The sequence below is a fragment of the Pseudorasbora parva genome, chromosome 10 (genome assembly GCF_024679245.1).
Source record: "Pseudorasbora parva isolate DD20220531a chromosome 10, ASM2467924v1, whole genome shotgun sequence".
In the NCBI taxonomy this organism is placed as follows: Eukaryota; Metazoa; Chordata; class Actinopteri; order Cypriniformes; family Gobionidae; genus Pseudorasbora; species Pseudorasbora parva.
This window is the reverse complement of record NC_090181.1, coordinates 7,958,755-7,981,833: the sequence shown is the minus strand read 5'-3', so window position 1 is coordinate 7,981,833 and position 23,079 is coordinate 7,958,755. Positions and strand designations below refer to the sequence as shown.

The 23,079-nt window shown below is 36.7% G+C and overlaps 2 protein-coding genes across 6 annotated transcripts in view; one reads left to right on the top strand and one right to left on the bottom strand.

Moving 5' to 3' along the window:
• rtkn2 (rhotekin 2) overlaps positions 1 to 22,952 on the top strand; it is a 35,731-nt gene extending 12,779 nt beyond the window's left edge. The window contains exons 1-13 of one of the 3 annotated variants that reach the window (XM_067455011.1): positions 15,815 to 16,030; positions 16,126 to 16,230; positions 17,911 to 18,098; positions 18,193 to 18,245; positions 18,335 to 18,388; positions 18,886 to 19,003; positions 19,138 to 19,338; positions 19,442 to 19,536; positions 19,614 to 19,720; positions 19,822 to 19,953; positions 20,990 to 21,152; positions 21,245 to 21,352; positions 21,476 to 22,952. In XM_067455011.1, the coding sequence (XP_067311112.1) occupies positions 15,899 to 16,030; positions 16,126 to 16,230; positions 17,911 to 18,098; positions 18,193 to 18,245; positions 18,335 to 18,388; positions 18,886 to 19,003; positions 19,138 to 19,338; positions 19,442 to 19,536; positions 19,614 to 19,720; positions 19,822 to 19,953; positions 20,990 to 21,152; positions 21,245 to 21,352; positions 21,476 to 22,059 (2,040 nt within the window). In that variant the 5' untranslated portion in view covers positions 15,815 to 15,898 and the 3' untranslated portion in view covers positions 22,060 to 22,952. Of the gene's footprint in view, positions 1 to 11,680; positions 11,819 to 15,814; positions 16,031 to 16,125; positions 16,231 to 17,910; positions 18,099 to 18,192; positions 18,246 to 18,334; positions 18,389 to 18,885; positions 19,004 to 19,137; positions 19,339 to 19,441; positions 19,537 to 19,613; positions 19,721 to 19,821; positions 19,954 to 20,989; positions 21,153 to 21,244; positions 21,353 to 21,475 lie in introns of those variants that run through there. The other 2 variants (XM_067455010.1, XM_067455012.1) reach the window with 2 other exon arrangements.
• znf365 (zinc finger protein 365) lies at positions 2,934 to 15,366 on the bottom strand. 3 transcript variants are annotated; one of them, XM_067455015.1, is made up of 5 exons: positions 15,097 to 15,366; positions 13,210 to 13,931; positions 11,630 to 11,801; positions 11,010 to 11,056; positions 2,934 to 8,731 (listed from the first exon to the last, which is right to left on the bottom strand). In XM_067455015.1, the coding sequence occupies exons 2-5, from the start codon at positions 13,917 to 13,919 to the stop codon at positions 8,590 to 8,592; spliced, it is 1,071 nt and encodes a 356-aa protein (XP_067311116.1). In that variant the 5' UTR covers positions 13,920 to 13,931; positions 15,097 to 15,366; the 3' UTR covers positions 2,934 to 8,589. The 3 variants fall into 3 exon arrangements, with proteins under 3 accessions (XP_067311116.1, XP_067311115.1, XP_067311117.1); XM_067455014.1 differs by having other exon boundaries at positions 15,206 to 15,366; XM_067455016.1 differs by lacking the exon at positions 11,010 to 11,056 and having other exon boundaries at positions 15,206 to 15,366.
• Positions 22,953 to 23,079: the final 127 nt, after the last annotated feature.

Here is a 23,079-nt window from a genome sequence, read left to right as displayed (position 1 = left end):
ATCTCAGATTTTGATGACATCATCGCAGACTTCCCCTTCTCATCAAATCTTCTGTCCAATCAAAATGCTCTCTAGAATCTAAAGCCCGCCCCCTACACTGCTGAAGCTGAAATCAGTCAGTTGTTGACACACATTTACTCATTTCTACATGGAAACGATTCAGTGTAAATATGCTTTAATTTGAGGCGAATAAAGTCTGTTTTCACGTTAGTTTCACACACCGCAGCAGCGCACACACACCAACGGCTCTGGTCTAAATTTACCAAACAGAAAGGTCCGCTCTAGTCAAACTGTATATTAACGAAACGCTATTGGCTGTTTCAAAAAAGAGGAGGAGCTGCTAACAGCTGGAGCCGTTTCAGGGGAAATTGCGTCAACACATTGAATAGTCCGGCGCGTTCCAAAGCACTTCAGTGGGCCTTTAAAGGTGCAGTATGTAAGATTGACATCTAGCGGTTGAAATGGGTACTCTCAAAATAGAGTCGTTTCTACCGCCCCCTCCTCCTCAGACTTGATGCTCATGCGGGTTGCCAGTTTAAGGACACACGACAGGAGCGAGCGCAACTGACAATGGAAGGCGAAGAGACTCGCACACTGTAAACCTCGGTTATACTCCAGTTCAAATGCATACACAGACAGCTGCGGACAGTACGGTTATGAACTACTTGAATTTATTCTACTGAAAGTGTATGGTGGTGTCCACTAGATGGAGGTGTTCCTCATGTGAAGTAGATCGGCTTGAACAGTAAACAAACATGTAATCTTTATTTTAACGATGGATTGTAGAGACTTCTTTACACAGCCTCTCTTCAAATTCGAAATCCTCGTTGTTTTTCCAGCGCATGCGCCGTTGGTGCTTTTGTGCCTAGTGACTGCACGGTCACAAAAAATGTGAGGCATGCGGATGTCCACAAAGAGCCTCTGCGTACATCCTCCAATGACGACTAAGTCAACAGGCCATTTCTGACAAACACTGCTGAAAGTGGATTGGACCGAGCACAACACACTTGTAGCCAATCAGCATTAGGGGGCGTGTCCACGCATGATGGGGGAGGAGAGAGCCTGAGCAAGAGAGATATTTGAAGAAAAACTGTAGAAAGAGAAATAGCTGAGAGACATTACAAAAAAGAGAAAAGGTCAGAATATCACTGGAAAAAGAAGAGTTATGATCAGGCAATAGTTTTAGGACCCGTGTTAATATTCGAAAAGCACTTTCCAGCGCTGGAGAGACCCAACGGATGGCGAGGTTGTGTCTGTTCCATACGTGAGTAACAGTGGTTTTGCTTTGTTTCAAAGAACGAAATGGTCATGAATGGCCTCCGTCAGACAAAAACCTTCTGAAAAATGTAAATCTGGGAGATCATGACCTCAGCATCCCAAATGTAATGAGTGACGTCAGTACGAGCCTTAGAGGCTCAGCCATTAAAGCCCTCAAAGCCGACAATGAGAGCGAACCAATCAAAAACACTACCATCGATTCTTTGATCTTTATGTTAACACAAACTATCTTCTTAATTCAGCTAGTACCAGTACAGCTCCTTATTACAAGCTTGACTCTTTTTTCACTGGTCTCTGTTCCTAGATGACATGTTTGTTTGCTGTGGCGGAGAGGTCTTCTGTGTTTGGCCACAGATCTACACTGTCTGGTTCATGTGTGTTTCCCTTCTGGAAGTTTATTTTCCCTGACACAGAGCCAAACTCTATGAACACCCAGCCTGCCTGTGAGAGCCAAAGCTCTTCTGACCTACAAATCTCTGAATAGAGGAAGAGTTCACACCAAAATGAACATTTAATTTACTCACCCACAGGTCATTCCAAACCTGCTGAACACAAAAGGAAAAATTAAGCTTTTTTTATACAATGAAAATGACTTTGGCTATCATTAGCTATCGTAAAAACATGCTTGGAAAATGGTAAAACATGCTAGCAACATGTTAATTCATGTTAACAAGTGCTAACAATGTTAATCAAGCTAGCAGCATATTAAAACGTGCTAGCAATGTGCTAATTCATGATAGAAACACGCTAATTAATGGTTGCAAAACGGTAAAACATACAAACATCTTAATTTTAACATATTCAAATTAGCTAAATAAATATTAATTAATGTTAACAAGTGTTAAAACATGCTAACACATGCAAAACATGCTAGTAAACATGCTATTTTATGTTACCCACAGGCTAAATAATGTTAGCAAATGCTAATTCATGTTAGCAGTGGGTTAACTATGCTTGTAAAATGCTAATACATGCAGTAAATATATTAAATCATGTTAGGAATGTGCTAAAACATGCAAGCAACATGTTAAATCATGCTAGCAATGTCTTTCTCTTGTCTCTTTCCACCTCACTAAATTTAAAGCTTGTAAAACTTTCAAAATGTCATAGGCTACAGCTTTGTCAAACCAACATTTAAGTTTGTCCCTACAAACCTTACTCATCTAATTGTGGTATGGAAGGCGTAGCCCTGGAATACATAAGGGTTATTCTGCATCTTCCAAAGTTGGACTCACTCAAAATCCAAATTTTAAAATGACATGCAGACTAATACAAAATGAGATAGACACTGTTAAATAATAAAACTATTTTATACATTGCTGTATTAGGATGCAGCCAGTTGGATCCTACTGGTCTTTACCTTCTAATTCAGGGTTTTTTCATAATTGCAAAAGTACAAGAAGCTCTTTACAGAGATCCTAAAATGAGTCTTGCATAGATGGTAAAATCGAGGATACCCTCTAGTGCTCATCCACTGAATTGCAGAGATAAATAAGAAGTGAAATAAACATTTTGAAGGCATGTAAAGATGGACATTTAATCATAGTGAATAGAAGTTTGAATATATGAATTTAAATTAATTTGTAAAACTACAACACAAGTGTGTCTAATCAAAGAATGACCATTCAGATTTTAATAATGATGGATAACAGGCATAGCATTAACAAATCAATCTTTAATGATCAATTATAATCACATTTATTATTCAGAATACCACGTACAGCAGCAAGGATAGCGTGAGACTTTAAATCTCACAGTATCGCACGTGTAATACAGACGACAATGTTCCAAGAGAAAGGCACACACATTAAGATAAGTCAAACAAATTCAGTATTTTTTTAACAAAAAACAACATGGCACAACATTAAAACATTAGCTCAAATTAGACTCATTATTATCAAGAAACACCAAACAATAGAAAAAAAAATGTCAAGCTATTTAGCTGTTTTACTTCTGATTGTCATCTTTAATGGCACACATCTAGGGTCCAACCTAATTCACAGGAAACAAATTCGCGCTGGTATTAATGTAAGGGTTGCTACTCATCCAAAGTATACAAAGTTTTGGTTAAACAACGGCTGATACTTATTTTTGGTAATGGCCAAATGCTAATATGATGACTGATATTTTAAATATCGGTGAGTCTCAAAAATCCATTTGTTATCCTTGAAGGCATAGCAATATATACATAGATGCCTCATTAGCGGCTGTTTCAATGGAGCGCTACTTAAACCGTCCGCCATATTGGAACGGTCAAAGTCCGCGAACACTTGAGAGCAAGTTGACTGTGTGCTGTCTGCAATCGTAGTAAGACGTATGTATGAATATTTATATCTGCAATAGACTTCGACAGATCAATTTCATAGGGATTAGTTCATTTTTAATGTTAAGTTCATCTACATATGCTAAAAATATGGATTATCATAGTTTTAATAACCTATTGAGTTAACACATTCTGTGAAAGGTTATCTTATTTCTTCAGAAATTTAAATCTCTGCGGTTTTTACAACCAGTGGCTGTGCAATGTATTTGTGGAATCTTGGAAAACTTGATTTTTACTGTGAGTGACGACAGCATCTGAAACGTTGACCTTTCCAAGAAGGCGGACGAGTCGAAGCATGTCTGGAGCATGTGGCGTTTATGTATACATATGCTTGAAGTATCACATTTTTTTATGTAGAATAGAGGAATAACTGTTTTAGGACTTTTGAAACCTGGCTGGGGAAAATATAGATTCTATAGTATCTGCTTCTGTTACTGACCTAATCAAACTAATACTGAAAAAAATAAAGCCAATTATGACTGAATTTTGTATGGCCAGCCATACTATATATTGTGAAATTTGAACCTGATAATGACTAAATATTGTCAAAGTTGGCCAAACATTAAAAAAAGTATTGAAATACGGTATGTTAGAACTAATGCTATACTAATACTTATCTTATTTCTCAATATTTATGTTTTCAGTCAGTCCAAAAATAATGTAAATTCTTACAAATGATGGTTTGAACCAGTGTTGTGGACACTGTGCTCTGTATCTATAATATTACACTGTAAAAAAAATTGGTTGGTTTTTGTTGGTTTAACTTAAAAAAGTAAGTAACATAGTTGCCTTAAAATTGTGAGTTTATTGAAATTAAAAATTTGCGTTGATACAATGAAGGAAATTTGTTTAATAAATAGAAACTCAAAATATTATTGTATCTGAACCACATAAAAAAAGTGATAAATCATGAAAACAGCACTATTTGGCATGTTTCACTGCGTCATCAGAAATAACACACACAATTACCCAATATGCTTACAAAATCTTTTAATAATATTTTAATAAAGGTTGTCCAATCTCAAAAAAAATTCATTGTTTTAACTCAAAATTTTAATTTCAATGAATTCAAAATTTTAAGGCAACCAGGTAACTTTTTTTCTAAATATTTTTTTACAGTGTAGTTGGACTAATAATGAGACAATAAAATACATTTTCTCATGTATTTTATAATGCAGATAACTGGGAAAATAAAAACAAGAATCAACAAGTGAATTTGGTTGAGCCCTACTATGTCTTGTTTGACCCTAGTGTCCTTCACATTTCTTCTGTACAGTACAACGTTCCTTTTCGTCCCATCATGAAAGTATGTCACGTATTGCACAAGCCACTGGATAAAGCATTATAGCATGCTCACTTACAATAAAATACTGATGGATGTGAACTACCTCATGCTCACACAGCATTACAGTACTTCAGATCTCCTAAATAAACACAACATATCAAGTGATACGGAAACTTGAAGGAACCACAAAATAAGATTCTAATCACAGTGTCAGAACTGAGCACACAATGGATGACATTGCCACCACTGAACAAAACATCACAAACAGACGTTAAAGTTGCTCTATGTCATTTTTTTTGACTGTACTAAAGCATAAAAATACCATATGTTTGCAGAGATGTAGGAAACATGCTAAGTTCAAATACTTGTCTCTCAGAAAAACAGTGCTACAGCCAGTTCTTCTACTTTGAAGCATCCGTTCCGATTCGTAATATCTGTGATCCCACCCACTGCCAATTCGCCCAATAGTATTTCGACACTCCAGGTTGCCAGTTGCGGAAAACACAGCAATGGAAGCCAGCAAATGAATTGTCAGTGATCGCAAATTTTATCCGACCTAAAAAGCCTTGTCAATAAAAACATTGTAAATTTCCACATTAGCTGATCAACTTATACTGTAAGGTTCGTCGCTTAGTCAATAATACATTTTTGTTGTGTGTCCTCAATCTGGCAACCCATGTGAGCTTCGAGTCTGAGGACAGGTCATTTAAATCCACTTGAACTGCACTACCCAGTTCAAACGCTAGCAGTCAGTATTACATAGTGCAACTTTAAAACAAGATTTATAACAAGCTGTTTTTATACATTCATCTTCTGAACTCAAAATCAGAGTGCCATTTGTTATTTCTGCTTTTTTGTATATTTATAAGGTAAAAGTCTCACACACAAAGCTGAGAGGTCCTATTTAGCTGGTCACATGCAACTGCAATAATATGGGCAAAACGTCTGAACAAAACAAGTAGCCTGAGCTGAAATGTTAGCAAATGCCCTCATTTGTCTTCCCCCCCCCCACAAAACATACTGGTTTTGTGGGGGAAGATCTACTCTGCATCTGACACACTACATATACTAGTATTTAAAAAAACATTATACATTTTGAATACTGTGACATCAAAGTCAAATGAAGGATCAACCCAAACGTAGGAGTCTACAATGCATCGAACTCTACCAAAAGCACTACCCTGTTCCTCCAGTTTGTTGGTTTTATGGACACTACCCTCATCATACATGAAATTATATTTTGAAGTATTATACCATATGTCAGAATTTCTTGTATATTACTATAACAGTGATGCCAGGACTTTGGTAATTACTTAAAGTAGCTATACTAATATTCTCTGAATTGTTTCACAGCTCTGCCAAAGATGAGAATAAGTGCTACTGCTCCAGTTATACAGAGCCAAGAATGATCATTCTTTACTCACTGGGAATTATTCAACCAAATGTTCAATTTTAAGCTCTTTGAACAAGTTAAAGGGGTCAAAGAAATCTTTTTGACATATAAGAAGTATTTGGTATAACATATAAGTGAACCTCAAGGAACATATTAAAATAATTATGCCATTACCCCTTTAAGCTTTATGGTATCTGTAACATGCCACAAATACCACAAATTGAATTGTGACTTGTCCCTAAGCTTGTAAAAACAAACCAAAGATCTATACTGCAGAGTAATCATCACAGTGACACACTTACAGTGGCAAGACACTGCACTGAAATAAATGGTCCATTTATACATAATTAATATGGTTGTGGTTAAGGAGAGATCCCCTGATATGATTGTTAAGCACTTTGTGTGTACAGTAGTGCATAATAAAACGCTATATACAGTAAATGCCTCATTTCATATCTGTAAGCTACATGAGACTCTTAACGCTACAAGTTTATCATTGCAATCCTAAAAATATTACGAGTGGGTCAGGTCAGGTAATTTATTATCTGTAGGAAATTCCTTTGTTATAATAGTACAGTGCCAATGACTTGATTCTTTTTGACATTTCAAAATCAATTGTAAAGTGTTCATATTAATATGAAGATTTATGAGAAGATTTAGTCTAAAAAATAATGAAAATCATACAACATAAGATAATATTCTTTTGGGGGATCCCTTTAATCAATGCATATTAACAAAAATACAAGCTTGCTTGATTAAATATCTGGAATGACTTTGATTGTTTGTAAAAACTGAGGGACAATTCAAACAAGTTTCTCTATAGAGCTTAACTTTTTTGAACATGGAAGATTAATTTGCAATTTGAGTTTAGGACTTAATTATTATAAACATGATTTACTTATTATATTATAAACCCATATTTTTTTATTCTTTACTCTGTGAAACACAAAAGAAGATATTTTAAGATATATCTAGAGCGAGTGAATGATAACTAAATTTTAATTTTGGGTGAACTATCGCTTTAAATCAAAGTCCATTCTTTGACAGAATTGTTTCACAGTTCAGCCTAAGTGCTATTGCTCCAATTGTACAGAATGGCAAAAAGGATCTTTTATCAAACTACTTGGCAATGCATTTAAGAACACTTAAAAACATCTATACATAATTCCAATAGCTGCATGTTTTAAAAACAAAAGAGAACTTCAGTTGATTTTCTCTATTAAAGTTTCCTTTTTCTCTCCTGCTTTAAGTTTCTAATGAGGCTGGCTAACAAGCAGGGAAACATTCACCCCTTAAAATGTAGCACCACTATTTAAAAACAGACAACAGTACCTTCAAAAAAAGACCCAAGTAAATAATTTAGATATTTGCTACATACATTTGCTTCTTGTTGAAACAGTGCATTTTCTATGAGAGAATGTTTGTGAACAAACCACAAGCTTAAAGTGGCATAACATCCGACCTGTGCGACAGGTTTTGTTTTAACATCATCCTCCATTTAGATAATATAACTACATTCATTTTCCTGAACATTAGTTTCAGTTAGAAAACAAGCATGTAACATTACTAACTAGGTTATAGCTCCACTTTAAGTAAGCAGCCTGTAATAACAGCCATATTTATTTAAATTAAAGGGCAGTTTCATCATGTCTTCATAATAGAGTAAATCTTATTCAAATATTTCACAGATGGATCATAATCACATGTAGGAATCAAATAAGTATCAAATAACTAATCTGCTATCTGTAGTCGGACATCGCTGTTGTTTATTGGAGTTTTATATAACTCATTTTTACATACAGTGGAGTCCAAAAGTCACTAATGGAAATAAAATGTATCCTTGCTGGCTGCAAGAACCACACGGACCAGCCTTCGCTCCCCACGTGCATTAATGAGCCTTGGCCGCCCATGACCCTGTTGCCGGTTCACCACTGTTCCTTCATTGGAGCACTTTTGATAGATACTGACCACTACAGATCAAAATTGAAATATTTTTTTTAGGATTCTTTGATGAATATAAAGTTCAAAAGAACAGCATTTATTTGAAATATAATCATTTTAAACATAAATATCTACTGTCACTTTAGATCAATTTAATGAGTCCTTGCTGAATAAAAGTATTCATTTCTTACCCCAAACTTTTGAACGTTAGTGTATTTTAATAAATAATAATAATAAAAAGATTTTGAATCCCAGATTTTGAATGCGCTCTCAGACCCCACTGTATGATTGCTAATATAGTCAACAGATTCACTTCAATGTTTTAAACAGTGTCGTTTGCATGTACACTCATTGCTAAGCTCCACGTCTTTAAACCTCGTACCCATCTGACCTCCTCCGCTGGGACCAGCTGTCGTAACCCAGTCTCCCGGCAGAACCTTCCGAAAGTTCCCATCCAGACTGACCAAGTAACTGCTGCTCTTCATCCGTCTCAAGATGATCTCCTGATGACCTGATGTCAAATAACAGACAAAATAAGTTATCATAATTCATGTACAGTTCATTTAATTATTGTGTTTGTAAACCCAAACTTAGACAGGTGCTCAGACAAAAAAAGTCAAAATCAAAGATATTTAAACATGAAAATACACATCTGCTCCACAAAACTTTAGGTAATATATTGTAACATGTTGACCAAATGTTTTCATCAGGAAATAGGAGCAACAAATATCAAGGGATGATTTCATATTCACATAATAGTAAGATATGACCTTAAAATATTAAGACCTTGTTTGGTCAAATCATTGCAAATTATCAAAGTTTTATGGGAGCAGATAAAGCAGTGTGCATGCAGTGAGTGTGTTTCATTTGTACACACTTTAAGGATAATGAAATGGAAAAGAACACAGAAAGGTAATTTATGGCAAGGGGCAACATGATCTTCTACTGTCTTGATAGGGTCGCATGCATTAGTTAGAGGGGACAACCTGTCTGATACAAGAGCACCCTGAGTCAAATAAGGACATGATTTATATTAAAGTGCTCTGAATTGTTCTCGGCAGGTTGAATAGGAAGTAAAAATAAATAAATAAATAAACAAATAACTTAAATTAAATAAATTAAAGGTGCAGCAAGTGAATTCTGAGAATCATGAACACTGTTGATATTTGAAATCAACACAAACAAACACACTCCAGCTGTCAATGCTCCGCCCACAGATTGGACGTCTCTTTATCAGCGGAAACAAAGCAAAATACAGTTTTGCAAAAAATAAAACGTAGATGACGAACGAACAAGGAAGAACAAAAAAATGATCATATAGTAAACAAGAGTATATCCAAGCAAGAGTTTGTTAGTCGCCAGCAGCTCCAGACTCACGATGACAACTGTGCTGTTACTAGAGCTAACATTACAACAACAGCATATCTTGCTTGTGTGAAACAGCAAAACCCAATGTTACTCATGTATGGAGCAGAAACAACGCAACCTTGGGGTCCATATTCAGGCCCTCCCACTTGAGGCTCTCCTGTGTTGGAAAGCTTTTCTAATATTAACGCGGGTCCTAAAGCTCTTGCCTGATCATAACGCTTCTTTTCCCAGTGATATTCCTCGGACCTTTTCTCTTTTGTAATGTCTCTCAGCCATCTCTCTTTCTACAGTTTTTCTTCAAATCTCAAACTCTCTCTGCCCCCATCATAAGTGGACACACCCCCTAATGCTGATTGGCGACAAGTATGTTGTCGTTCTGATCCACTTACAGCAGTGTTTCTCAGAAGTCACTTACTGCACATTTGACTGGTTTTAATAAGTCAAAAATAATAATATTAAATTAACCTAAGTACATTAATTTATACCTAAAAAAAATTCAGAGTTAAAATAAGTTTTTAAAAAAACAAAAAAACTGGTCTTTAAGGTAACAAAAGCAGGACAGGTAACCACTTTTTACAGTGAAGCTTAAAGCTGCAGTCTGTAAGTTTTGCCTCTGTGTCACCATCTCTGTTTGAAACCTGCAATTGCAGTTATTTATCACCTGTACACGAGTTGTGTGGAGTGTGTGCGGCTGTCAGTCACGCACCGCTGTGGAACTGTACTTGGGAATCACATATTCTACGTCTTGGAGTTTGACCTAAATAAAAAAATTCTGCCACTTTTGGTAACAAAACATTAAAATAAATCACGCTACCAACGATTAAATCTAACGATCCCTCATATAACATCAAACCATGCAAATTATTATTTTTGTTATACTTTGATATCAAATTGTTAATGTTAACAACATCAGCATTGCGTGACTATGTGTATTGAGTGTGTATAACGTTGCCTGTAGATTTTAATTTCCGTAAAGTCTAATCTTTTGCTTTGACTCATTTGGGCCTTTCTAGATTACAATCGGCCATCAAAATGATACATTTAATTATACCAGCTGCTCTGTGAAAACGCTAGAAATGATCTACTGAAGAACATGCGATATACATGCTTCTCACACATTACTAAGACTAGCCAGACTCTTTTTTTATGTATACAGACATGACGTAATTTCCCACGGAAATCCACCATACCACTCTAACACATTATTACAAGCTTACCGTAGTGAATGAGGCTCAGGTACGGAGATAGTTTTGAATGATGTCTTAGTGTGTACTTGGTCAAAAAATTATTTTGGATAATTTTTAACCAAAAAAAGTTACAGACTGCAGCTTTAAATGATTAAAAGTTAAATGGTTGCATGAATTACTCATTACTGGGTTAATATGACTTTTCTTCTAAGAGTAAATCTAATAATGCAGTACCTGCTTTGTGTTATTCTATGTGGACCGAGCTCTGATGGCAGAGGCACCTGAAATAATGACAAATTAGAGAAATGCAGAGGACTGACATATTTCTGAAATAGAAGTTCATTACTGCAATCCTGAAGTAGGTCATGTCAGGTGATTCATTATCGATGGGTATATCTTTTTTTACCTGTATTTTATACCAGTTCAATGACTTGATGCTCTTTGTCATTTAACATTACATCAAGAATACAATTAATTTAAAAATGAAATAGGAAAATATTTGTTATATATTGTTAAAATATAAGTAATTTTGTCACTTTTGGAGAGCTTAAAGTAATAGTGTAATAATCTGGAGAATAAAAAACAAAACAAATGGCTTCATCATTAAAACGTAATTCTTGTAATAATAGTATAGTCTTTTACTATAACTTCTTTTAAAAATGCTGTGAAGCAATTTTGGTTAAAGATATTATTAATATTTAAAATATCATGAGGCAAATCACAGTGTGATATTACTAACAACAATAAAAACAGAGGCACCTGTGTGAAAAACAAATTTCATTTAAAAAATATGTTTAAAACCCTTTCATGAGATGCTGTACAGTGTTGTGTTGATGCATATTTTGGTAACATACAGAGTGAGCCGTGCAGTAATGCCTGTGGGGGGCGCTCTGATAATATTCCAGCAGTCTCTCAGCCAGGGAAATCCGCCGCAAGAGGCTCTCAATGAACCGTCGCAAACGAACCTTCCCACACATCTCATGCTGCGCCGCTGCTTCCAGAAACTTCTGGATGGTAACAACTTCCCTGCAATACAGTAAAAGGTAGTCACTGAAGAATAGCTTCATCATACATTAGGCTTTTTTCTTCAAAGTCAATAAATGTAGTTCTGTTTCATTCTGTCTTGCTGCTGTGCATTTAAAAATAAGTGTTGTGCACTTTCTCCATTTCATTATCATTTACTCCCCCTCATGTTTTATCAACCCTATATACTGTAACTTTATTTTATCTGTGGAACATAAAAGAATGTCTTCCGTTCAATGTAAGTGGATGGGGACCAGGGCTATCAATCCCCAAAAAGGCCATCAAGTTACATTGTATGGAAAAGACAAGAGCGGCTCGTACATTCTGCTAAAAATCTCCATTTGTTGTAAGCGAGGAAAGAAAATCACTTGGTTTCGAAACTCATGAGGGTGAGTAATTGTGCAATGTTCCTTTAAAGAAATGTAAATTCTGTCATTCACTTACCGTCAAGTTGTTTCAAACCTGTATGAATTTCTGAAATTAGATATTTTGAAGAATATGGGTAACCAAACAGTTAATGGACCCCAATGACTTCAATAGTATAGGGAAAAAATGCTGTTTGTTTACAGACATTTTTTTTTTAAATATCCTCTTTTGTGTTCAGCAGAAGAAAGAAATTCATACAGGTTTGGAACAACTTGAGGGTAAGTAAGTGATGACAGGGAACTATGCCTTTAAAGGAGCAATGGACAATTACTCGCCCTCATGAGTTTCAGACTGTGGGTAAAGGGACAGAAATCTCTTGTGTTTCATTAAAAATATAAGTTGTGTTCTGAAGATGAAAAAAAGTCTTAAAGGGGTGGTTGCATGTCACTTTTTTAACTTTAGTTAGTGTGTAATGTTGCTGCTTGAGCATAAATAGTATCTACAAAGTTACAGCGCTGAAAGTTCAATGCAAACGGAGATATTGTCTTTTAAAGTTATAGCAGTTTATTGCCTACAAAAGCGGCCGGTTTGGACTACAATGAGCTTCTTCCCAGGTTGGTGACATCATAAACCCTTGCTAGTCACGCAGATGTGACTTCTGCCCGTAATGGTAAGGGACGCGGCATTTCCAGACAACCCGTGCTTGCCACTTCAGCCAATAAAAATACAGGAAACTACATTTGGCCATCTAACCAATCTAAGACCATTGCGTTTTTTGGAGGGATGGGGTTCATAGAAGCAGAAAGCAAACGAGCCGTTCAAAGGACAGTGGATACGATGTGGAATAAAGGTCAAATATAAGAAAAATACAGCGTTTAAAAAAGAAAGAAGTATTAAGACATATTATACTGCGCCCCATAAACACAACCAAGCCTAGAAAAAAAACACAGAACCACCCCTTTAAGGTTTAGGAACGGCATGAGGGTGAGTAAATGATGACAGAATTTTTATTTCGATCCTTAGACCTTTTAGGTTTTTCACTCACTGTTCTCTCCGCTCCAACTCGTGCTCCGAGATGCTAAGCTGCTGCCTCAGAGTGGCGATCACCATAACAGCTGTGTCCACCTGTCTGCTGAGCGCTCGCTCTCGCTCCAGCACTTCCTGTTTCTCCTGGGCCAGGTGATGAGAATGGGCGCGCTCACACAGGATAGCCGTGTCTGTCTGCGCCAGCTCCGAACTCAGCCGCAGCAGACGCCGTTCCATGCTGCTATTGGCCGTCCTCATCATCCCCTCCAGCCTCTTCTCCACTGACGCCACCGGAGCCGAGAGGGGCACGGCACCAGCTGACGCGTCCCCAACGCTGAGGCTCCTCTCGGGGAGCGTGAGCTTTTGCTCAGCGGGATACTGGGATGGAGCTCGTTCAGCGGTGAACATGTATTTGCGCTCTCCTCTCGCAGTCGAGTTAGTATTGGTGCCGGCGTCACGTACTTTATGCATGTCGGAATTGGAGATTTTACAGCCTTCCGTATGGTCTGTGTTACAGAAATCCCTTGTGGATAGGAAGCTGATGTCATGTTTAGTGTGAAACGGGTGGCTGTATTCAAGGTGAGATCTGAGGGAAGAAAGGCTGTGAAAACGTTCGTGCTCTCCACATCGTGGGCAGCGGAAAGGAAGTTGAGTAGGGGCCCCTGCTCCACACGTCTGACCGTTCTTCACAAACAGCGCTGTGTTGCGTGTGCACACTTTCTGCTGCATGACACAGATAACCTGTTGACAAAAAATATTACAAATTTGGCACCCCGGTTCTTAGATATAAAAAAGGCAAACCAGGGTCTGCAGTCCAAAGTTAGCCTGTGATGACCTTTGACCCACAATATATGTAATTTCTAATGTATCTTTTTGTTTTGTTTTAACCATGTCAACTTTAATATAACAGCTGGATATAATGCAACATTGGACATTCGTCCCACGGCACCCAAGTTTGATTCTTTGTCCTTTGTAGTAAAACGTATGTTCACCTCTGCCCTTAAATAATAGAAAAACCGACAGAAAGAATAATAAATAGGATTCTTTCTTAGTAATAGACAAATATACCAGGTAGGTTGATTAATATGTCTATATTTGTCAATCCTGTTCCTGTCCGAATGCAATGATTGGACGAATATTTTTTTTGGTCCCGAGACTTCCACAAAAAATATATATGAACATGTTTCAATATTTAGAACACTATTATTGATTGCTATTAGGATGTGAAGAAGAACGTTTCAAGTATAGCGTCAAGTCTTTATAGAAATATTCGTCCAATCACTAATGATTGGATGTCCAACCTGAAGGGAGTGTGGGATTTCATGCTTTCACCACTAGCCTCTCCGAAATTGCCTACCTTACCTTGAAAGTTTGTGCTTATACATACATTGTACTTTAAAAAGAATTCCTAGCTAGTAAATATTCAATGAAGAAAAGGTGTGACAACTTGCCCCAGGCAATATTGGTATCGGGCTCTCTAGATATCGGTATGGACTGTTGAAAAACCAATATCGGCCGGCAGCTATAGTCTGCCTCCCTTGTTGTCTATCTGGCCATTTTTACTCGAGCAAATCATTACATAGACAAGAATGTCATCATTAAAATACAAAAAAGACAGTGTGCTTATGGTGACAGAGAAAACTGACTTAAACGACTGCATGCTAGATCTATTCATTCAGAATATAACAAGACAATTTGCATCCATTAATAACCATGTATCATGACTAATTCAGTGTGTTCTCTCTTCATTTCAGCAGATCCATTGTTTAAATGGGTTAATGTAAAGCTTTGGCAAATCAAATGCATGCAGATCGGGGGTGAGATCAAATGCATTTCCAAATGGTTCACTTACATGCCTAAATCAACCGAGGATCATCTCTTGACCCATATTTTTTTCTATACTTACATATGACTACCACAGCGATATTTGTGCAAATCTTCTTATGCAAGCCAGAGTCTGAAATCAGACAGGTAGTCAGCTGACATTTTCTATAACACCAAGCATGCCATCATACCTTGATGAACGAGCTCCAATGGGATTGTGTATTGTAAGCTTTAATCAAACTGTTGATCCTTCGGATTATCTGTTGCTTGATATTTCAGCCCCACTGGTAACCCTCTCTGATTGAGATACAGTAAAACGATATCTAGGTATATGAAGTCATCTGGGTACTAACGACGTGACAGCAGCGACAGAGGTGACAATGATTTCTTTTCATATGATGCTGAATGCAGTTTTCGTGTGGAAAAATGTCATCGCATGATGTGTAAAATTACATTAGCTCCAAAAAGATCCAGTAGTCACTGGCACTGACTGAAAATATTCGGTCAGAACATTCAGCATTCATTAGAATGCAGTGCGGCAGACCGTCAGTTTAACCTATTTAAAGACAGACGGGGGAGAAGAGCACACAATCACAGCATTAACACAAACACACGTTATGATAACTACCATAAACTAGTTTAAAATGTACTAAATGTAAAATATTAGTACGAATTTAACCAATTGTATAAATAAATGTGCTACTTATTTAAGCACATCTATTTAGTTTTTTCGATGCCCCAACCTTACAGAGTTTAAAAATGGTATCGCCCAACTGTTGTATACGCAACGGAGAGCTTTGAAAGGCGCTGATTGGTCGATTCGCGCTTGTGTAATCCGTTGGTTTGTTGTGCGGAGAGGGGCTTGTCTTGAGGAAGAGGCCAGTATGGATCCACCGCGGGATATTCAACATTTTAAACGAAATATTGCCACTCGATCCACGGTATCATCGTGTTCCTCCCTCGCAATGGAGATTAAGAGAAAGAAAATAAGAGAAAGCATGTTTTTTCAAAATGAGGTGAGTCTGTTTATGCTGAAAATCACGGTGTGGTTTTTCATGTCTGTTATTATTCAATGCTAACCCGTTAACGTTATATTCAATAATTTTCTCAGGCCAAAGACAGACATATGAAGCGATGCACAAGTGTGCATGACACGCAGCAGATAATACAAGACATGCATTTGTTATACATAAGACAAACTTCTAAGAAACTAAAGGTAGTCTGTGTGTCTGTGTGTGGAGACTGTGATCATGTTTCATTCATACCGGTATTCATACCATGTTCTCCTCGGACCAAATGAGTTAAATTAATAATTTTTGCCTATTATATTCAGAAACCTCATCACACAGCTCTAAAATTAGTCAGTGTTTTGCATATTTTTGTCCTACTAACGGTAGTCTTCACCCCCCGCTTTTGCGATATTCAATTCGTGGGCGAATCGTTTAATGTGAATCGGATCTTTCTATTAGGGACACTAAAAATATGATTAAAGTTATTCAACTTATTATACAAATAAAATGTATGAATTAGGTCTTATTTAATTCTATAAACTTAAATACTGATCTGCCAACATTGTTGCTATATGATGAATTAAAATAAGCTGATAACATTACTGTTTTCTCCAGTACGACTGTACAGCCAAATCTAATTTTGTCGCAATATTATCCTGTTTGACACTGTGAAGCTGCTTTGACACAATCGTGATTGTAAAAGCGCTATATAAATAAAGTTGATTGATTGATTGATTAAATCTGTTAAACTGATTCTCAGAACCAACCTGAGCGAATTGTTCACGAATACTGAAACATTTAAATAAAAGAGCCAATAATATGGCTATTAACAAACTATGGCGTTTAAAATTAAATATAATCTAAAGTTAAACATGATTAAAGGGATAGGTCACCCAAAAATGAAATTTGTCCTCATTAAGTTACCCTAAATTTGTTCCAAACCTATTTTGAAGAATGTGGTAACCAAACAGTTGATGGGCCCCTTGACTTCCATAGTATTTTTCCATATTGTTTCCAAATTGTGGAAGTCAATAGGCTTCCGACATTATTCAAAATATTTTCTTTTGTGTTCAGTAGAAGAAAGAAATGTATACAGGTTTGTAAGAACTTGAGGGTGAGTAAATGATGACTGAATTGTAATTTTTGATTGATAAATCCCTTTAAAACAAGGGTCCCTCCGTTTGCTTTATTATGTAAAATATTTATTGAATCTAATTTGTAAAAGAACAGATTCACCAAACATGACTCAGACTTCCATTACTTCCACTCACTTTCATCAATCCATTTACCACTCCTCTCATGATAATTAGGACTTAAAGGGATGGATTCCAAAATAAAATTATTTCTGTCATTAATTCCTTACTCTCATGTTGTTTCAAACCTGTAAGACCTTTGTTCGTCTTCATTACACAAATTAAGGGATTTTTGAGGAAATCTGAGAGGTTTCTGAACCACCCAAAGGCAGCAACGTCTTTGCAACTTTCAAGGCCCAGAAAGGAAGTAAAGGCATTGTTAAAATATCTTCATTTGCGTTCTGAAAATGAAAGGTCTTACAGGTTTGGAACGACATAAGGGTGAGTAATTATTGACGGAATGTTTTTTGGGGGGTGAACTAACCCTTTGAAGTTGTGAGCTCCTCTTCTCTTCAGCCATTTTTATATTACTTTATTGCATCATTCCCATTCATTGACGTCCAGACCATTAGTGCCCAATGCCCATACCTTATCTCTCCATAAATCAGCATGCACCGGCATCAGGAGTTAACGTAGAATAGTCATGTGGTAGAGTCATTTTCTTCCTCTTGTCTGAATTTGTTTCACCCGGAACTGTTTTGAGAGCACTTGTCCATAAAGCTACTTTATTTCTCCTGATGGATTTTCCAATAGGACTGTGATATTCAGGAGAAGTTGGAGTTTGAGATGCGAATGAGAGCCGGGGCTTACAAGCTTCTGGTTGCCAGCACTAAAAAAGAGCAGGTGTTGGACGCTTCCAGGAGTCTGTTAACCTGTAATGCCAGAATTAAAGCCTACATGGGTGAAGCCCAGAGGAGGAAAGAGCACCAGGACATCAGAAGGTCAGAACAGCAAGTGTTTTGCTGGGAGTATGAGTTTTATTTTTAATGTAAATAAATCAATGAAATGGTCATTCAAATTATATTTTTATTTTAGATACTTAGTCTCTCAGGATCAAATTCCTTGTAAGGGAAAGGTAGCCATATCTGGTAAGGAATCAACTTTTCTTTTTGTCATATAACCCTGTTTGTAATAATCTCAGTGTTTCTTTAACTTTTCTTTTTTCTTTTTTTCACAGGCCTGCGAATTCCATTGTTTTGGAAAGATTCAGAACATTTTAACAGCAAAGGGAGTGAGTGACAATATACAAACTATTATATTGTAACTTATTTATTATTAAATAATAAAAAATGTAAAAATATTCTATCTACTTCGATTTTAATTAATTGAATGGTTTTGCTTGCGCACTACAGTTCAAAAGGTCAGATGTTGTTGTTGTGTTTTAAAAAAAAGAAATTATTTTAATCTGGAAGAAAAATCAGTTTCCACAAAAATATTAAGCTGCATTGAAACATGTTTTTGAGCAGCAAATCAGCATGTTAGAATTATTTCTGAAAATTGGAGTAATGATGTAAATGCAGCATAATTTTAAAATTGCACAATATTATTATAATTTTAATTAAATGCAGCTTTGGTGAGCATAAAAATAATTCTTTCAAAAACATGTAACAAATCCAAACATGTAAGAATACAACCCAAACAGCATTTTGAACAGTAGTGTAAATTTGAATAAATATCTTAATTTAGTCATTTATCCTGATGTCTATCATGCGTATCTGAACCCAACAGATGCACAGCGGTTGGCAGTCTTTTGTTTGATAAAGATTGGCTCAGAGATTTTTGACACCGAAATGGTTATTGCAGACCCCTCAATGACCGATATTTGCTTTGAAGGTGTCAAAATTTTGTAAGTTCTCAGCTTTCCCTATTCCACTCTGCAAATCTAGTAATTTGAGAACTATGTGAAATTTGTTATTGTTAAAAGAAAGGGAACTGCCTGGCTGCAGTCTGTACTGAGCTCAATTTCAATCATTTGAACAGCTCTGAAGCGAAGCCGGACTTTGAACTGACATTTGAGCTGTATAGCTGTGGACTGGAGGAAGAAGCAACCTTTGTCAAGACTCCGAAAAAACTAGCCAGGAAGCTGCGCTCCTCTTTTGGCAGATCTTCAGGCAGGAAACTCTGCCCTCTTCTGGATGGAGGAGACCCAGATACTTTTCTCCAGTCCAACCCAATACCATTGTATGTAAGAATGGATATAATGTCCATTACCTTAACAATTAAATTCATTTCTGTCGTAGTACTAGAGAAATGCATGTAACAAAAAACTTTTTTTGTGTGTCAGAGGTGCACGGTACTCATTGTTGGCGTACACAACACTGGGTTTGGAGCAGGCAGAGGGATCTTTCCAGTCTCATTCTCTTATAATCATGCAAAATGGTAAGAACAAACAAGCTACGTTTTAATAATTGACTGGCATAGTGGTTAAGATTGACCTTTTGCCATTTGTCTATCAGTGGAGGCTTCGTCATGGCTGCCGCTGTACGGAAACCTGTGCTGTCAGCTGGTGGCACAACCTGACTGCATGACACAAGACATGATGAGCAGTTACCTGAGCCAACAGGTAAGACATCAACTGGTCTTTTTCTAGGAAAAATATATGCCATAATGACTCAAATCAGCATTTAGAAATGAAATGAAATTACATTTTGTTTTTCCATTTAGCTAAGCATTGAGGGTTTGCAACGTCGCTGCAAGTTACATTGTGTGCTGAAGGCTGGACAGATATCATGCTATTACTCTCCTGAAGAGATTCAAGCTAAAGTGGAGCCCAGCCTCATTATTCCCATAAACAAGGTAAGAAACATGAAAATTAAAAAAGGCTCTTTTTTTCTTTCTTTTTTCTTTTACTTTTTCTTTTAACTTATTAAAAATAAATTAGTCGCCCTCATGTCGCTCCAACCCTGTAAGACTTTCGATCATCTCTGGAACACAAAAGAAGATCTTTTTAATAAAATCTGAGCCAGTTTTTTACTCTCCATTGATAGCTACACAACTACCACACTGAGTTTTCTTCAGAAAATTGACTAAACAGTCAATGTGGTCAATCACTTTATATGATGAACAGATTAAATTGAGGCTTTTAGTTACAAATAAACATTGATCAGCGAACATGAACAGAAGGTCATCCATATTTGTTTGATGCATGAAAACAAACCTCATTGGTTCTTGAGAAAGCTCAAATGTGCTGCGTAATGTGAGAATGAACCTCATTGGTTCTTGCAAGCGTTAATATAGCATGGTTAAGAAGTTTCTGGAAGAGAAATTGAAGCTACGTGGGTGATTAATCAGAGTGTGGATTAAAATAGCCCGGCCCTGCCTGGCTGATTTTAGGTGAAAGATCGGCTCTGCTGGAGAAGTCCGACAAATTATTTAGGCACTGTGAAAGAAATCCACAGAGAAAGAGATGACCAGTATGGGGAAGTCCAAGAGTAAGTGAGGAAATAATTAAATATAAGCTGAAATGTTTTATAAGATGTGAAGTCTATCTATGTATCATCATTTCTCTTTTATTTCCTTTTATAACTGTTTCATCTTTGTGTCTCTTAATTCCTTTTTGTAACTCTTTTAATTTTCCTTACTTTTATTTTGTGATTTAATTTAATTCTTTATTCTACGTAAAGCATGTGACTCTCCAGGACTAGGGTTCACCACCCTTGCCATCATAATGTATGAAGTGTGCTATATAAATAAACCTGCCTTGCCTAACAGTAATTTAAATGTGGTTAGTGTTATAGGTTATGGCAATAATAGCAAATAACTGCCTAAGCTTTACTATTCGTGATGATCATAAAATATGTAGTGCATACAGAGATTGTGTGTGTTCATGCAGGAGACCCGTATTTGTGTGGAAAAGGACCACCAGAGGACTGGCTGTAAACTTAACCTGATAAACCCGGGAAATAAAGAAGCCGTCAGTCATGTGTTCATTGCTGAAAATCCTGACATCTTGCAGGAGTGGCTGGATGCCCTCTGGCAGCACATTTATGACCAGAGTGAGTTCAACTACCGTTGTCAGAAATCAAAGCAAAATAATTTTACTACAGTTTGTATGTGTTAAATTTTTATTATGAACGCTATTCTTTAGGTCAGTGGCAACATTCATGTGACAAGCTCATGGAAATTGAGGTTTTGTCACCACGAAAACCCCCGCTCTTTCTTACGAAGCAAGCTGACTCTGTTTATAATGATCTGAGTGAGTAATCAAGAACATCGTGTCATTTATAATATAAGAATGACTTATACTGCTTTTGTTAGACTGAATGAGTAACAAGTTATTTCTGTGTTCATTGTTTGTTTAATAATGTATTCTTTTCAGGCATCGGGTCCCCTGGGAAATTTGAGAGCTTGACTGACATAATTCACAATAAGATTGAGGAAACTGATGGCCGCTTTCTCATTGGTCAGGAGGAGGACACAGAGCTCCCTCATTGGGGAGCGTTGTTTGAAGGATCCCGGCCAATGGTGGTACAAAAAACGGTTCTGTCACCAGGTAAAGAAAGCAATCCGTCTATTACGAGTCCCATCACAAGCAATAAAACGAAGAGGAGAGCTCCTCCACCCCCTCCAGATAAATTACCGTTTACCAGCGTCTTATCCAATCAGGAGAAAGAGAACTGTAAGGGGGCGAGGCCTCGGACAGGGCGACCCTCGCTGGATGCTAAATTCTCTGCCATCATTCAGCAGTTGCAGAAGAGCCACGCATCAACACGCAAAAACGCACCTCTTGGACAGATCGAGCCTTGTCAGCACACTTCTGTCCCGCAAAAAAGAGATGATGAATCAGAAATACCAGAAAATCCTGTGAAAGAATACAGTCAGGTCCCTCAGCCACCTGTGCCGGCCCCCAGGAACAAACTAAGGATGTCCTTCAGGGAGAAGATGAACCCAAAAGCCTGGTGAATTAATGAGGCGTGAGACATCTCTTTTGATTAATGATCTGTTATGAAAGGATGAAACGTCCTTGGGACTCATAAGGAGATAAACTCCCTCTCACCCTTTTATTGATCCATATCGAGGGTCAGGAGAATGTGTATGAGAATGTATACATTGCCTCTCTTGTTTGTTCTAGCTTGACCAAACAACTATAATCAGACAAAAGTTGTAACTTTTCGTAAACTGTCTTAATTGCATTTTAGATAACAGTCCTGTAGTTGATTGACTGAATGATGGCCCAATACATTTAGAATCTTAATTTAGGTTGTGTATCATGTTTTGTACTTCTAGTTGTCTGTAATAACCACTCATGATGTAACCACTACAATGAAGCACTTTAAGATTTTGTCCCACTGCAGCTGCATCATTTCAGTTTAACAGTTTTCTTCTTTCATATCACAGAATAATGTTATATGATAGTAAGTTTTGTCTGTGGTATGAAAACGGGTGCATGTTTTCTGCTCTTTTTAAGTATCAGTAGGTGAAGATGCAGAAGAAACTGGATTTTTTTGTATTTTTGGACTGAATGGTTTTATAAAGTTAAACGTTTATATTTTTAATTAACATTTAAAAATCTTCATATTAGACACTAATGGTTTAATCTTTAAACTGTTGTACTGAATCAAGTAGTTTAAAATGTGATTTATAAGGTCCGAGCACTATGAAACACTAGGGTATGATGTGAATGAAAATGTCTAGTTAGGGTGAATTTGTGATTTAATATCTTTGATTCATTTATGTACACATCTAAATGTTTAAGCTCAATCACACAATACATTCCACTAAATGCTGTTGTAGATTATTATTTACAAGTTGATTCATGTTGTTATAGTACTTTTGTGCAATACATTTTTTTTCTTTTAGATGAAACTGTTCTTTTTCAGTTGCTTTAGAGTAATTCACTCTTCATCAACCACTACTTTTTTTCTCTCTCTGGGCATTAATGTAATGGGAAAAGATATTAGCAATAATTCTGTTAAAATGAAA

Excerpts from the sequence above, each read along its gene's own strand:
- znf365 (XM_067455015.1), bottom strand. The coding sequence starts at position 13,919 with ATGCAGCAGAAAGTGTGCACACGCAACACAGCGCTGTTTGTGAAGAAC. Across the intron at positions 11,802-13,209 it reads GAGTTGGAGCGGAGAGAACA|GGAAGTTGTTACCATCCAGA; the intron begins GTGAGTGAAAAA and ends ACTGTATTGCAG. Across the intron at positions 11,057-11,629 it reads ATTACTGCACGGCTCACTCT|GTGCCTCTGCCATCAGAGCT; the intron begins GTATGTTACCAA and ends TCATTATTTCAG.